Source organism: Sciurus vulgaris (assembly GCF_902686455.1).
Source record: "Sciurus vulgaris genome assembly, chromosome: 10".
In the NCBI taxonomy this organism is placed as follows: Eukaryota; Metazoa; Chordata; class Mammalia; order Rodentia; family Sciuridae; genus Sciurus; species Sciurus vulgaris.
In genome coordinates this window covers 71792744-71807772 of record NC_136470.1, presented here as the reverse complement: position 1 = coordinate 71807772, position 15029 = coordinate 71792744, and the positions used below count along the sequence as shown (strand labels likewise).

The 15029-nt window shown below is 35.6% G+C and overlaps 1 protein-coding gene across 6 annotated transcripts in view; it reads left to right on the top strand.

The window, feature by feature from the left end:
* GOLGB1 (golgin B1) overlaps positions 1 to 15029 on the top strand; it is an 88620-nt gene that overhangs the window by 37208 nt on the left and 36383 nt on the right. For all 6 annotated transcript variants that reach the window (XM_079155255.1, XM_079155253.1, XM_079155252.1 and 3 more), the window contains one exon: positions 13507 to 13621. In XM_079155255.1, coding sequence (XP_079011381.1) covers positions 13507 to 13621 — 115 coding nt within the window. The remainder of the gene's footprint in view (positions 1 to 13506; positions 13622 to 15029) is intronic.

Sequence of the window (15029 nt, the reverse complement as noted above, 5' to 3'; positions counted from 1 at the left end):
AGTTTGTCCCATATTGTGTCTTATCTGTTCATTTTCATAGCAATGACTTTGAACTAACATGCATTTTAAAATTTTATAGTCTGTTATCAATATTTTATGATTTTGGTTTTCTGTGTTCTATGAAACCTTTTCATAGTTCTAAGTCATAAAGATATCTCTTACATTTTCTTCCACCACTTTATGGTTCTAGCTTTCAGTTTAGTGTCTGAACCTTATTTAAATTCTTATGTATGGTGTTAAGATGTTTTTTGGCTTTGTTTTGTTTTTCCTCATGTGGATACCCAATTATTACAGTACCATAAGAGGCTTTCCTCTTTGTATTATTTTGGTAACTTTAATGAAAATTAAAGACTACTAGGTTCATTTTTGAACTTTCTGTTCTGTTTCACTGATTTGTCAATCCTTAAGCCAGTGTCACACTTAATTATTATAGTTTGTCTTAAAGTCAGGTAGTAAAAGTCCTCCAATTTTGTTCTTTTCAGGATTGATTGGATTATTCCAGGTCCTTTACATTTGCACATAAATTATACACTCAGCTTCTCAAATCCTATGTTTTTAAAAATCCAGATGGAATTTTTTTTTTTAATCACATTTATTTTTTTATTTTTTTTTTTACTATTTTTTTAATTTTTAATTTTAATTAAAAATCATAAATTTACATAGGGCAATGTTGTTTGATTCATTTTGTTATTTTTTCCTCTTCCCCCCTCCCCTCCCACCCCTCTTTTCCCTCTATACATTCCTTTCTTCTACATTCTTACCACCCTCCTTATCCCTAACCCTAAACCTAACCCTAACCCTAACACTAACCCCTCCTACCCCCCACCCCCGTATGTCCTCATCCGCTTATCAGCGACATCATTCGTCCTTTAGTTTTTTGAGATTGGCTTATCTCACTTAGCATGATACCCTCCAATTTCATCCATTTGCCTGCGAATGCCATAATTTTGTCATTCCTCATGGCGGAGTAATATTCCATTGTATATATATGCCACAGTTTCTTTATCCATTCATCAACTGAAGGGCATCTGGGTTGGTTCCACAATCTGGCTATAGTGAATTGAGCAGCTGTGAACATTGATGTGGCTGTATCTCTATAGTATGCTGATTTTAAGTCCTTTGGGTATAGGCCAAGGAGTGGGATAGCTGGGTCAAATGGTGGTTCCATTCCAGGCTTTCTGAGGAATCTCCATACTGCTTTCCAGAGTGGCTGCACTAATTTGCAACCCCACCAGCAATGTATGAGTGTACCTTTTTCCCCACATCCTCGCCAACACCTGTTGTTGCTTATGTTCTTGATAATCGCCATTCTAATTGGGGTGAGATGAAATCTTAGGGTAGTTTTGATTTGCATTTCTCTTATTACTAGAGATGTTGAACATTTTTTCATATATCTGTTGATTGTTTGTACATCTTCTTCTGTGAAGTGTCTGTCCATTTCCTTAGCCCATTTGTTGATTGGATGATTTGTATTCTTGGTGTAGAGTTTTTTGAGTTCTTTATAGATTTGGGATATTAGCACTCTATCTGAAGCATGAGTGGCAAAGATATTCTCCCACTCTGTAGGCTCTCTCTTCACATTACTGATTGTTTCCTTTGCTGAGAGAAAGCTTTTTAGTTTGAATCTATCCCAGTTGTTGATTCTTGCTTTTATTTCTTGTGCTGTGGGAGTCCTGTTAAGGAAGTCTGCTCCTAAGCCAACAAGTTGAAGGTTTGGGCCTACTTTTTCTTCTATATGATGCAGGGTCTCTGGTCTGATTCCGAGGTCCTTGGTCCATTGTGAGTTGAGTTTTGTGCAGGGTGAGAGATAAGGGTTTAATTTCATTCTGTTGCATATCGTTTTCCAGTTTTCCCAGCACCATTTGTTGAAGAGGCTATCTTTTCTCCATTGCATATTTTTGGCCCCTTTGTCTAGTATGAGAAAATTGTATTTATTTAGGTTTGTGTCCGTGTCCTCTATTCTGTACCATTGATCTACCTGTCTATTTTGGTACCAATACCATGCCGTTTTTATTACTATTGCTTTGTAATAGAGTTGAAGATCTGGTATTGCGATACCACCTGCTTCGCTCTTTCTACTGAGGATTGCTTTAGCTATTCTGGGTTTCTTATTCTTCCAGATGAATTTCATAATTGCTTCCTCTATTTCTGTAAGGTACATCATTGGGATTTTAATTGGAATTGCATTGAATCTATATAGCACTTTTGGTAGTATGGCCGTTTTGACAATATTAATTCTTCCTATCCATGAACATGGGAGATCTTTCCATCTTCTAAGGTTTTCTTTAATTTCTTTCCTTAGTGTTCTGTAGTTCTCATTGTAGAGGTCTTTCACCTCTTTTGTGAGATTGATTCCCAAGTATTTTATTTTTTTTTGATGCTATTGTGAATGGGGTAGTTTTCCTAATTTCTCTTGCTGAAGATTCATCACTTATGTATAAAAATGCATTGGATTTATGAACATTGATCTTGTAACCTGCTACTTTACTGAATTCACTTATGAGTTCTAAGAGTTTTCTGGTGGAATTTCCAGGTTCCTCTAAATATATAATCATGTCATCAGCAAACAGGGATAGTTTGAGTTCTTCTTTTCCAATTCGTATCCCTTCAATTTCTTTGGTTTGTCTAATTGGTCTGGCTAGAGTCTCAAGAACGATGTTGAATAGAAGTGGTGAAAGAGGGCATCCCTGCCTTGTTCCAGTTTTTAGCGGGAATGCTTTCAGTTTTTCACCATTTAGAATGATATTGGCTATGGGCTTAGCGTAGATGGCCTTCACAATGTTAAGGAATGTTCCCGCTACCCCAATTTTTTCTAGTGTTTTGAGCATGAAGGGATACTGTATTTTATCGAATGCTTTTTCTGCATCTATTGAAATAATCATGTGATTCTTAACTTTTAGTCTGTTGATATGGTGAATGACATTTATTGATTTCCGGATGTTGAACCAACCTTGCATCCCTGGGATAAAACCCACTTGATCATGGTGCACTATCTTTTTAATATATTTTTGTATGCGATTTGCTAAAATTTTGTTGAGAATTTTTGTGTCAATGTTCATTAAGGATATTGGTCTGAAATTTTCTTTCCTTGATGTGTCTCTGTCTGGTTTAGGTATCAGGGTGATATTGGCTTCATAGAATGAGTTTGGGAGGGTTCCCTCCTCTTCTATTTTATGGAATACTTTGAGAAGTATTGGAATGAGCTGTTCTTTAAAGGTTTTGTAGAACTCGGCTGAGAACCCATCTGGTCCGGGACTTTTCTTTGTTGGTAGGCTTTTGATGACCTCTTCTATTTCATTGCTTGAAATTGATTTATTTAAGTTGTGTATGTCTTCCTCGTTCAGTTTAGGTAATTCATATGTCTCTAGAAACTTGTTGATGTCTTCGAGGTTTTCTGTTTTGTTGGAGTATATATTTTCAAAATAGCTTCTAATTATGTTTTGTATTTCACTTGTGTCTGTTGTGATATTTCCTTGTTCATTCCGAATTTTAGTAATTTGAGTTTTCTCCCTTTTTCTCTTTGTTAGCGTGGCTAAGGGTTTATCAATTTTATTTTTTCAAAAAACCAACTATTTATTTTGTTAATTTTTCCGATTGTTTCTTTTGTTTCAATTTCGTTGATTTCAGCTCTGATTTTAACTATTTCCTGTCTTCTACTACTTTTGGTGTTGGTCTGCTCTTCTTTTTCTAGGGCTTTGAGCTGTAGTGTTAAGTCGTTTATTTGTTGATTTCTACTTCTTTTGTTGAATGCGCCCCATGAAATAAATCTTCCTCTCAGTACTGCTTTCATAGTGTCCTAGAGATTTTGATATGATGTGTCTTTGTTCTCATTTACTTCTAAGAATTTTTTAATTTCCCTCCTGATGTCTTCTGTTATCCATTCATCGTATAATAGTGTATTATTTAATCTCCAAGTATTGGAGAAGTTTCTGGTTTTTATTCTGTCATTTATTTCTAATTTCAGTCCATTATGATCTGATAGAGTACAAGGTAGTATCTCTATCTTCTTGTATTTGCTAACAGTAGCTTTGTGGCATAAAACATGGTCTATTTTAGAGAAGGATCCGCGTGCTGCTGAGAAGAAAGTGTATTCGTTCTTTGTTGGATGGTATATTCTATATAAGTCGGTTAAGTCTAAATTGTTGATTGTGTTATTGAGATCTATGGTTTCTTTATTCAATTTTTGTTTGGACGATCTATCCTGCGGTGAGAGAGGTGTGTTAAAATCGCCTAGTATTATTGTGTTGTGGTCTATATGATTTCTGGATTTGAGAAGGATTTGTTTGACGTACATGGATGAGCCAATGTTCGGGACATAGATATTTATGATTGTTATGTCTTCCTGATTTATGCTTCCCTTAAGCAGCATGAAATGTCCTTCTTTATCCCTTCTGACTACTTTTGGCTTGAAGTCCACATTATCTGAAATGAGGATGGATACTCCAGCTTTTTTGCTGTGTCCGTGTGCATGGTATGTTTTTTCCCATCCTTTCACCTTCAGTCTATGGGTATCTCTTTTTATGAGATGGGTCTCTTGCAGGCAGCATATTGTTGGATTTTTCTTTTTAATCCATTCTGCCAGTCTATGTCTTTTGATTGATGAGTTCAGGCCATTAACATTCAGGGTTATTATTGTGATATGATTTGTATTCCTAGTCATTGGACTCATTTTTGTTTTTTGACATGATTTGGTTTCTCCTTTATTTGACTATTCCTTTAGGCTAGTTCCTCCCATTGCTGATTTACATCATTGTTTTTCATCTCTTCCTCATGGAATATTTTGCTGAGAATGTTCTGTAATGCCGGCTTTCTTTTAGTAAATTCCTTTAGCTTTTGTTTATCGTGGAAGGATTTTATCTCATCGTCAAATCTGAAAGTAAGTTTTGCTGGGTATAAAATTCTTGGTTGGCATCCATTTTCTTTCAGGGCTTGGTAAATGTTGTTCCAGGCCCTTCTAGCTTTTAGGGTCTGGACTGAAAAATCTGCTGATATTCTTATTGGTTTCCCCCTGAATGTAATCTGATTCTTTTCTCTCGCGGCCTTTAAAATTCTGTCTTTATTTTGAATGTTAGGTATTTTCATAATAATGTGCCTTGGTGTAGGTCTGTTGTAATTTTGCATATTTGGAGTCCTATAAGCCTCTTGTACTTGGTTTTCCATTTCATTCTTGAGTTTTGGGAAATTTTCTGATATTATTTCATTGAATAGATTGTTCATTCCTTTGGTTTGTTTCTCTAAGCCTTCCTCAATCCCAATTATTCTTAAATTTGGCCTCTTCATGATATCCTATAATTCTTGTAGATTCTGTTCATGATTTCTTACCATCTTCTCTGTTTGGTCAACCTTGTTTTCAAGATTAAATATTTTGTCTTCAGTATCTGAAGTTCTGTCTTCCAGGTGATCTATCCTATTGTTTATGCTTTCTATGGCGTTTTTAACTTGGTTTATTGTTTCCTTCATTTCAAGGATTTCCGTTTGGTTTTTTTTCAGTATCTCTAACTCTTTATTGAAATGCGCTTTTGCCTCCGTTATTTGCTCTTTTAACTGTTGATTAGTGAGTTCATTTAATGCCTGCATTTGTTCTTTCATCTCCTCGTTTGCTTCCCTGATTGTTTTAATTATGTACATTCTGAACTCCCTTTCTGACATTTCTTCTGCTGTGCTGTCATTGGGTTTTATTGGTATAGTATCTAGGTTTGTTTGGGACATTTTCTTCCCTTGTTTTCTCATATTGGTCAGATGTCAATGGGACTCTGTGATATTGTAGATTTCCTCTATTGGCTTATAGTGACCCTGTAGATTTCCAGTGTATCACCTACCAGCCTTCAGTAGCCAGAAGTCTTGGATTAATTTGATAATGCAGTGCTTCCGAAGAACGCTGCCCCTAGCCTGCTACCGGTTCCAGGGAGAGAGACCTGGAGAGGTCTCTTGTTGCACAGCCCTGGTTCCAGAGGCTGGTTGTAGGTTGGAGGTCTCCACTGGCTTGGGGACTTGTGGCTGACTCTGTGTAGACAGGCTCTCACTGGGTGATTTGCCCCGAGAAGCTAGCCTAGAGAGGCTCTTCCCGCTGGAGGGGGGCTGGGCTGCTTGGGGAAGTCCCTGGCGCCCTATGCTGGTCACTGAAGCAACCTGCGGGCGGGCTGTAGCTGGCAGTGGGGCGGGCTGGAGCTGGCTGGGGCGGGCCGGAGTTGGCCGCGCTACTTCTGTGCAGTAGGGCTCTCACTGGGGTGCCTGTTCCGAGAGGCTGGAGGATCTGTCCCTGTGGGCGGAGCCCACCGCCAGACTGCACCGAGCTGCCTGGGGGAGACGCTATCTGCCCTGTCCCACTCTACTAAGCCACTCAAATCCGGGCCTGCCGCCCAGCTGAGCTTCGCTGGGTGGGGGAGACTCACCCCGTGGTTCTATCTTAGTCCGAGTCTCTCAATGCCTCCCCTTCTTGAATCCTGAGTTCTGGGGCGACTGGAGATGCAGTCACCCTCTAGTCCGCCATCTGGGATCACCCCGTGGAAAAAGCCTGCAGCTGGAGGGGGACAATGTTGCCTGGAGAGGTCTCTGGCTGCCCAGCCCTGGTCCCAGAAGCCGCTTCCATGTTGAATATCTCCACTGGCTTGGGGACTTGTGGCTGGGTCTGCGTCGAGAGGCTCTCACTGGGCAGTCTGCCCCGGGAAGCTAGCCTAGAGAGGCGCTTCCCGCCAGAGGGGGCTGGGCTGCTTGGGGGAGTCCCTGGCGCCCTGTGCTGGTCCCCAGATGGAATTTTGAATTAGCATTGTATTATCTATTGATCAGTTTGAGAATTGACATCACTACTGAACTTCTTAATTTAATGAATTACTGTATCTCTTCACTATTTAGATCTTTACTTTGTTTTAGTAGTGTTTTATAGTTTTCATTGGAGAAGTTGTACAAATTTCAAAATTTATTTTAAAATAGTTCATATTTTCGATGTTATTTTAGATGGAATTTTTAAAAAGTATTTTAGTTGTCAATGGATTTTTATTTTATTTTATTTTATTTTATTTATTTATTTACATACAGTGCTGAGATTCAAACCCAGTTCCTCACACACACAGGCATGCACTCTACCACTGAGCTACAATCCCAGCCCTAGATGAAATTATATTAATTTCATTTTCCAACTGTATGCTGCAGTTATGTCAGTATACAATTGAATTTTATTAGCCTTTCAGTCTGTGAATTTGTAAGTTTATTATATTAGTTCTGGTACCTTTTTGTAGCTTCTTTACAATTTTCTACATAAATAATCATGACATTTGCATATAAAGACAAATTTTACTTCTTTCTAGTCTTTATACCTTCATTCATTATTTAATAGAAGTAACAAGACTAGACCTTTTTCCATTGCTCCCAATATTTAAAAAATATTTTTATTAGTGCATTATAGTTACACATAATAGTGGGATTCATTTTTGACATAATCATATGCATGCAATATAATTTGCTCCACTTCAGTTCCCACTATTTCCTCTCTCCTCCTCCCTCTACCTGTTTCCTTTCCTTTACTCTACTGATCTTCCTTCTGTTTATTTATAGTTTTTTCCAATAGGTGCTTTATAGATATATGTAAAGTTGAAATTCACTGTGGTATATTCATGTATGTATATAGCATAATTTGGTCAATTTCATTCCTCTGTACTCCTTTTTCTGTCCCTTCTTCCCCCTGTCTTCTTCCAATGAACTCCCCTCTATGTTCATGGGATTCCCCTCCTTTCTTCCCCTCTTATTTTGCTGTGGCTTCCACATTCAAACCTGGCATACACCTGTAATCCCAGCAGCTCAGGAGGCTAAGGCAGGAGGATTGAGAATTTAAAGCCAGCCTTAGCAAAAGCAAGGCCTAAGCAACTCAGTAAGACCCTGTCTCTAAATAAAATACAAAATAGTGCTGGGGATGTGGCTCAGTGGCTTAGTGCCCCTGAGTTAAATCTCAGTAAACCACCCCTCCCTCTTCCAAAAAAAAAAAAGAAAAGAAAACTCAACCCTTACTTTTTGAATCTGGCTTACTTCACTGAGAATGACGTTCTCCCATTTTTATCCATTTACCAGCTAGTTTTAGGTTTTTCATAAATGTCTTTTATTAATTCGAGGGCATATTCTCTTCTGTTCTTAGTTCAGTGAGAATTGGTATTTAGTCTTGTCAAATGCTTTTTCTGCCTTTATTGAAATGACCATATAGATTTTCTTCTTTATTCACTTAGTACTTCAATTTTTAAATATTAAGATAATGTTGCATCATTGGAATAAATCCTCCTTGGTCATGAAGCATTATCCTTCTTATATATATTTCATTTGATTGACTAACATTTTCAGAAGAATTTTTATCCCATATTCATGAAGAATATTTGTTTTTAGCTTTCTTAAAAGAACCAGTTTTGAGCTTTGTTATTTCTCTGTTGCTGATCTGTTTTCACTTTCATTGGTTTGTGCTTGTTAGTATTTTTTTCTAGTTTCTTGGATTTATGTTGCTCTTCTTTTTACAGCTTCTTAAGATGAAACTTTATATTAAAGATTTCAGGTCTCCTTTTCTCATATAAGCATTTAAAATTACACAATTCCCTTTACGCACACAGTTTGATATATTGTGATTTTTTAAAAAAATTATTACTTAATTTTGAAGATTTTTATAATCTTCCTTGTAACTTCTTTGACCATGAATTATTTACAGATGTGTTCTTTGATATCCAGATGTTTGGTTTTTTTTATCTTAATGATTTCAGATTTAATTTTCACTGTGATTAATGAATGTGTTCTATAGGTCAGTCCTTTGAACTAGAGGCTTGTTTTATACCTTCTATTTGATAATGTGAAATTTTTAAATTTTATTTTTATTTATTGACTTTTCTTCCTTTAAGGAGCTCTATTAGAGGCACATTTTATATACAGTAGTCTGTACACCTTTAAAATATACAATTTGATAAGTTTTAACACATATATAGCACACAAAGCCATCACCTGTGAAGAAAATGAACATACTCGTCATTCCAAATGTTTCCTTATGCCCCCTTCTAATCTCTCCCTCACATCTCACCCAACCCAGGCAACCTCTGATCTGCTTTCTGTCATTATAGCTTTCATTTTTTAGAATTTTTCTTTCTTTATTTATTTATTTTTGGCTTCTTTTATTCCGCATACTTATTTTGAGATTCAGTCTATTCCATTTGAAAATCAGTCCATTGTATTGTTGAGTACATTGTACATGCCAGTTACTCACTGATGGACAGTTTTGAGTTGTTGCCAGTTTTTGGCTACTGCAAACTAGTTTTTGGCTACTGTTTATCTTTTTAAGGCAATTCAGATAACAAGAAAATAAATCTTAACTACTATTGCAGTTACCATTTCTGGCATTTTTCATTCTTTGAGGGTAAATCGGTGGTTGGCAGTCTTTTCAGTGAAATGTCAAATACTACATGTTTTAGGCTTTGTGCAGAATAGTCTTGGTTGCAGTTAAATCCTGCTGTTGCAGAGCAAGGGTTGTAGCTGTGCTCCAATTAAATTTTATTTACTGAAACAAGTGTGGAAGTCCTATAAAATTTACCATATCCTGGCTTCAAATTTCCATCTGGTCTCTTTTGCCTAATGAACTTTCTTTGACTTTTATGTGTGGGGGATGTTATGGGTGTGTGTTTATGTGTTTGTACATATGTGTATGTATGTTATGACTGGTTCTTAAAACTCTTGCATGATTGAAGTCATCTTTATCTTGACCTTACTAAAAATATATTGCAAGCTGTAGAATTCTAATTGGCAGATTTTTTTTTTCTTTTGATACTTTAGGGATATCAGTCCACTGTCTTTTTTGCATTTTGTTTTTGACAAAAATTTTATTATCCTTCTCCCTCCTTTCCCCTCGGTGCTTTAGGATTTTATCACTGGTTTTGAGCACTCGGATTATTATGTGCTTTGGCATAGTCTTAGTCTCATACTTCTTGTTCTTGGAATTCATTGAGCCTTTTGAATCTTTGGGTTTGAAGTTTTCATCAATTTTGGAAACTTGTCTGCCATTAATTAGTCAATTGTTTTTTTTTCTGACCTCTCCCCTCATTTGGGAGCCCCAGGTTACACATAAAATAGTTTACCTGTAGTTATTCTAGAACTCACTGATGCTGTTTTTAAATTTTTTTGTTTCCTTATGTTAGTTTCTGTTTCTGTATCTTTAAATTCACACATCTTTTCTGTGTGTAATCTTTAAGCTCTCGTTAATCTCATGTTTTTTCAGTTTCAAACATTTTCTTCTCTAGAAGTCTGATTTGGGCTTTAAAAAAATCTTAAATGTTTTTAGATTTTTTTGCACATATAAGAATGCAATTTTAACAACTGTTTTAATGTTCTTATTTTTAAATTCTAACCTCAGGGTGAATACTGGGTCTCTTTCAATTGCTTATTTTTATCATTATGGCTTACATTTTCTTGCTTTCTGTGTGTTTGATAATCTTAGGGTAGTTACCAGACATTCTGTATGCTAAATATCTTTGTATTCACTTAGATATTTTGAAGCTTTTTAATGAAATCAGTTAAGTGACTTGGGAAAAAAAAGTTTGATCCTTTCAGATTTTGCTGCTTTGGTTTGTTGGAAGGATTTGACTCAGTGCTCCATCATTTCTTATTATTGAAGCAAGATCCTGGTTGAGCATTCGATTTGATTCTCTGTGAAGAGTCCGTTTTTTCACATTTGACTATGGGAAGTAGCACTCTTAAGAGGCCCTCTATGAGCACTATGTTCTGTTCTTTGATCTCTTCAAGTAGTTCAGGTAGCCTGGGGCAGTTTACATGTACTGCTCTGTACTCTACTAAATGCTTGTTGGGAACCCTCAGTGGATCTCCTGTGTAATATTCTGTGACCTCTGGCCATCTTGCTCTTCCTTGACTGGTAGCTGTGTCACCATAACTCAGGAGACCTGTTTTCCCCTTTTGGAGCAGATAGCCTGCAAACTCATTTATGGCATTAAGTTTGTAGGGTTTACCTTATTTATTTCTAGCCTCTAAAGGATCACTGACTTTCATTGCCTGATAACCCAGTATTTTAAAATCTATTGTTTCATTATTTCATTTTGAATTGTTTTGGTTGTTTCAAATGGCAGGATAAATCTGTTCTAGGTTTTGCTTCGGTGGAAGCAAAAAACTTCTATTTGGATTTTTTAGTAATATATTTCTTCAAAAGAATTTTGAAGTTGTTCCATAAAGTACGATATATATCCTTAGCCTTTCAGCCTTAGAACTAATACTGTACCACTTCACTGAAAATGTAGAAAATTTTACCCTATTCTTTATGCCATAGTTTCTGTATATATTATATTAAAAGCCATAAGCCCCAGCACTCAAGTTTAACATTTCAACATTAAAAGGAAAATATTATCCTTAATACTTACCTGCATATTTATCATTTGCATTGTTTTTTCCTCTCTTATGCTGAATACTTATTGGAACACTCTGTAGATCTCCTATCTGGTATTCTCTGAACTCCAGCATTTGCTGGAGATAGTTCATTGTATCCATCTGATATAATTTTTCTTTGCCCTCTAGAATAGCATGTAATATTCTTGCAGTCAGGTCTGTTGGTAATAAAATATCTTAGTTTTCTCTTATGTAAAAATGTGTTTATTTTGCATTTATTCTTGATAAATGATATTTGTTACTGAATAATTCTCTAGTGATGGTTTTTCTCTCAGGACATTAAAGAATACCCCTGTCTTCTGACCAATTTTTTCCCCCCTCCAACAATGGATCATAGACATTCAAATTGTTGTTCCTCTGTATGGAAAGTATCATTTTTCCATTAAGATTTTAAGACTTTTCTCTTTATCCTTTTCTGTGATGTACTTAGTTGCAGTTTTATTTGTGATATTCTTGCTTTTCTTGAGTTTCTTTCATGTACCCTTATGTTTGGGAAAATTTTAGCCATTTCTTGAAATATTTTTTTCTACCCATTTGTTGTTCTCTTCTGGCATTCCATTTACAGTTATCTTGAACCTGTTACTATTGTCCCAGCTATCCCTGAGGTTGTGTTCATTTTTTTAAATTTTCAGATTTGATAATTTCTGTTAATCTATCTTCAAGTTCACTTGTGCCATCTTTCTTCTATTAAACCCTTTCCCTTGAAGTTTTCATTTGAGGTATTCTGGGGTTTTTTTGTTCTAGAATTTCAAATTGATTCATTTATAGTTTCTTTGTCCACACTTAGATTTCATATCTTTTCATTCATTATGACTATATTAATTTATGACCTAAGCCTGGCTTCTTTAAAATTCTTATTCGATAACTACAAATCTCCATTATTTTGTGTTTGGTCTCTATTGACTGTTTTTTCTGGAGAATGAGTCACATTTTCCTTTTTTTTTTTTTTTTTTGGTGAGTGATTTTATGTTGAATCCTGGATGTTGTACATGTTTTGTTCTTAAGAGTTTTTTCTGTTATGTATAACATTCTGAAGAGCTTTGATTATTTTTTATCCTCCAGCAATCTGGACTCAAATTACAAGCCCTGATCTGTGATAAAAAGCCACTAAAAACTCTGTGTAGTTATTTTTGCCTTAGCTGGCTGCTTTGAATCAGTCCTGAAAATATGTAGTTCATTGTTCAGTCAGAAATTTGGACTAAATTTATACATAGAATATAGAGCTCCTTCTTGCTGATACTCTTTCTCTTCTCTCCAATTTCCCTGATAATGTCAGAAACATTCTGGCACCAAAGTATTTTTTCTTATTTTTCAAACCATAAATACCCATGGTTTCTACTGAGTTTTAAGCCTTGTATAATACAAACTGGGAACTTTGGTTGTGCTAAAGCCATAAAAACCCTAAGCTCATTTCTTGCTATCTCTTTAGTCATCAAATGAAGGTTTGTAGTCAAGTAAGCCATAAAAACCCTTATGGCTTAAAAATTCCACAATTCTATGAAAAAATATTGCATAGAATAATCCCCTTAGAGATATAAAAGAAAAAGCTAAAGATGTAACATAATTAGTTATATGCCTGTCATTAGGAAAACTTAACATTCTGGATACATAAATTAAGCACAAGAGAATTTTATTGTATATTAAAAACAGAACAAAAAAAGGAATGAAGGTTCCTCTTTTCTTAAGAAACATATGTTCCTTTTGCCTCTGTTCCTCTTTGAGGATTCCCTCTTCCTGTTCATTCTCCTCCAGGAGAGAGGCCTTGTTGCTTGGTGACATTAATCTACTTATATTGTTACTTATGAACCTAAAAATATTCTTTCATACCCAATGACTTGGGATTTCTGTATTTGTAATTCACGCCTCAGTCTTACATTCAAAAAAACCAATGAACTGGAAGTTGGTGTGAAATATTTTACTTCTCTATCTTCAGGTAGATAACATTTCTTCAAAGATTACCTACGCAAAGTAGATGCTATTTTTAAAACATTGTCATGGCTGGAGAACTTTTAGAAGACAAAATTGCTGGAAGCTATCTGGGCATTAGTGTGAGAGTTTTTCTTTGGAGAATCATTAATTTGTTGTCTTTCCATAATTTAGGCAGTCACTGAGGAGAATATTGCTTCTTTGCAGAAGAGAGTGGTAGAACTAGAGAATGAAAAGGGAGCCTTGCTCCTTAGTTCTATAGAGCTGGAGGAACTGAAAGCTGAGAATGGTATGTATAAATAAAAATCATAATTCTCTCTCCTCTTATCCCTCAAATGCCTCTACTCTTGCCACTGTACATGTGTAACATGTAGATTTTCTGATTCTGTGATTATAAAGATCTTAGCACAGTTGATAGTTGTCAAAGATAAAATGAATACACACTAAATAGAGCATAGTACTAGTATTTGCACAAGTTTATACTATGAGCCATAAGTACTGCAGAATTTCTATGTAATTTATATTCATTTGGGAGTAGCCAAGTTATCTTCTAGGATGTATGAATTGAAGGGAACCTTAATAAGATAAGGAATTTTTAAATAGGCAAAATGAGGAAAGGAAGGATATTTTTAGTAATTTATGGAACAAGGTATCAAAAATTATTATAAATAAAAGTTTAAAGATAGACTCCATTTTGATTTTTGCTCCTGTTGTATTCTGCTTAGAATTTGACTCCTTTCTTTATCTGGTTAACTTCAGGCCTTGACCAGAGCATTGTTTTTCAGCAGTTCAGCCCTGTTCCTGGGTTAAATGTGTTTTGTGCTTCCATAACATCTTTGCATACTTTAAATGTTGTATTAAAATTATTTGTTTATATGTATGTATTTTTTACTATATTATCAGCTCTTCAAAGTATGAAGTATGAGCAGTTTAATGGAAGAGGCCATTCTTAAATATTTTAAAAATCTTTTCTTTACCCAGAACCAGTATAGTACCTGGCAAACAGTGGCTGCTGAATAGTGTTCTTGGGTTGAACTGAACTTGTTAGCACTTTATTATATTGAACAGTATGTGAACAGTTAGTAAAAATGAAGACTTATCTCCTTCCACTTGTCTACTTCACAAGGACCTTATGGGATTAGTAGCATATAAATATCAATGCTTTGCTGATCTAATTTATCCTGGATTAACTGACTACTAGGCTTTATCTTCTAGGAGTGAGAATGAATACCAAGAAAAGTTTGTAAAACTTGTATTAAACTCTAGAGCCAATATTTTCAATATAACTATTTTGTATTTTCTACTTTGCTCTAAAGATTATGCTCCCTGATTAAACTATTCCTGCCATAAGTAAAGAAAGCTACAGTCAGCTCATTATTTAACTCACTCAAAGCACTTCTTTGAGACCTTATTCATGATGCTTATTTTACAGTTTTGTTAAGAGTCCCTACTCTGTACTTGTGTCTTCCCTGTGGTTTGGAGGTATTGTGTGAGTTCCATTCTCTATCCTGCAGGGATCATTGCCCTTAAGATGTTCTGTAGTGGCTTTTTTGTCTGTTCTCATAGGTTATCTTTGCTTAATGTGTCATGTTCTATCCAATTCACTTTTGCACTGCTATTTCTACCATTGTACCCCTTACTCAAATAATCTTGTGAAGTGTCTGAACATACTGTAGGTACTGTCTTGAATTCATTTG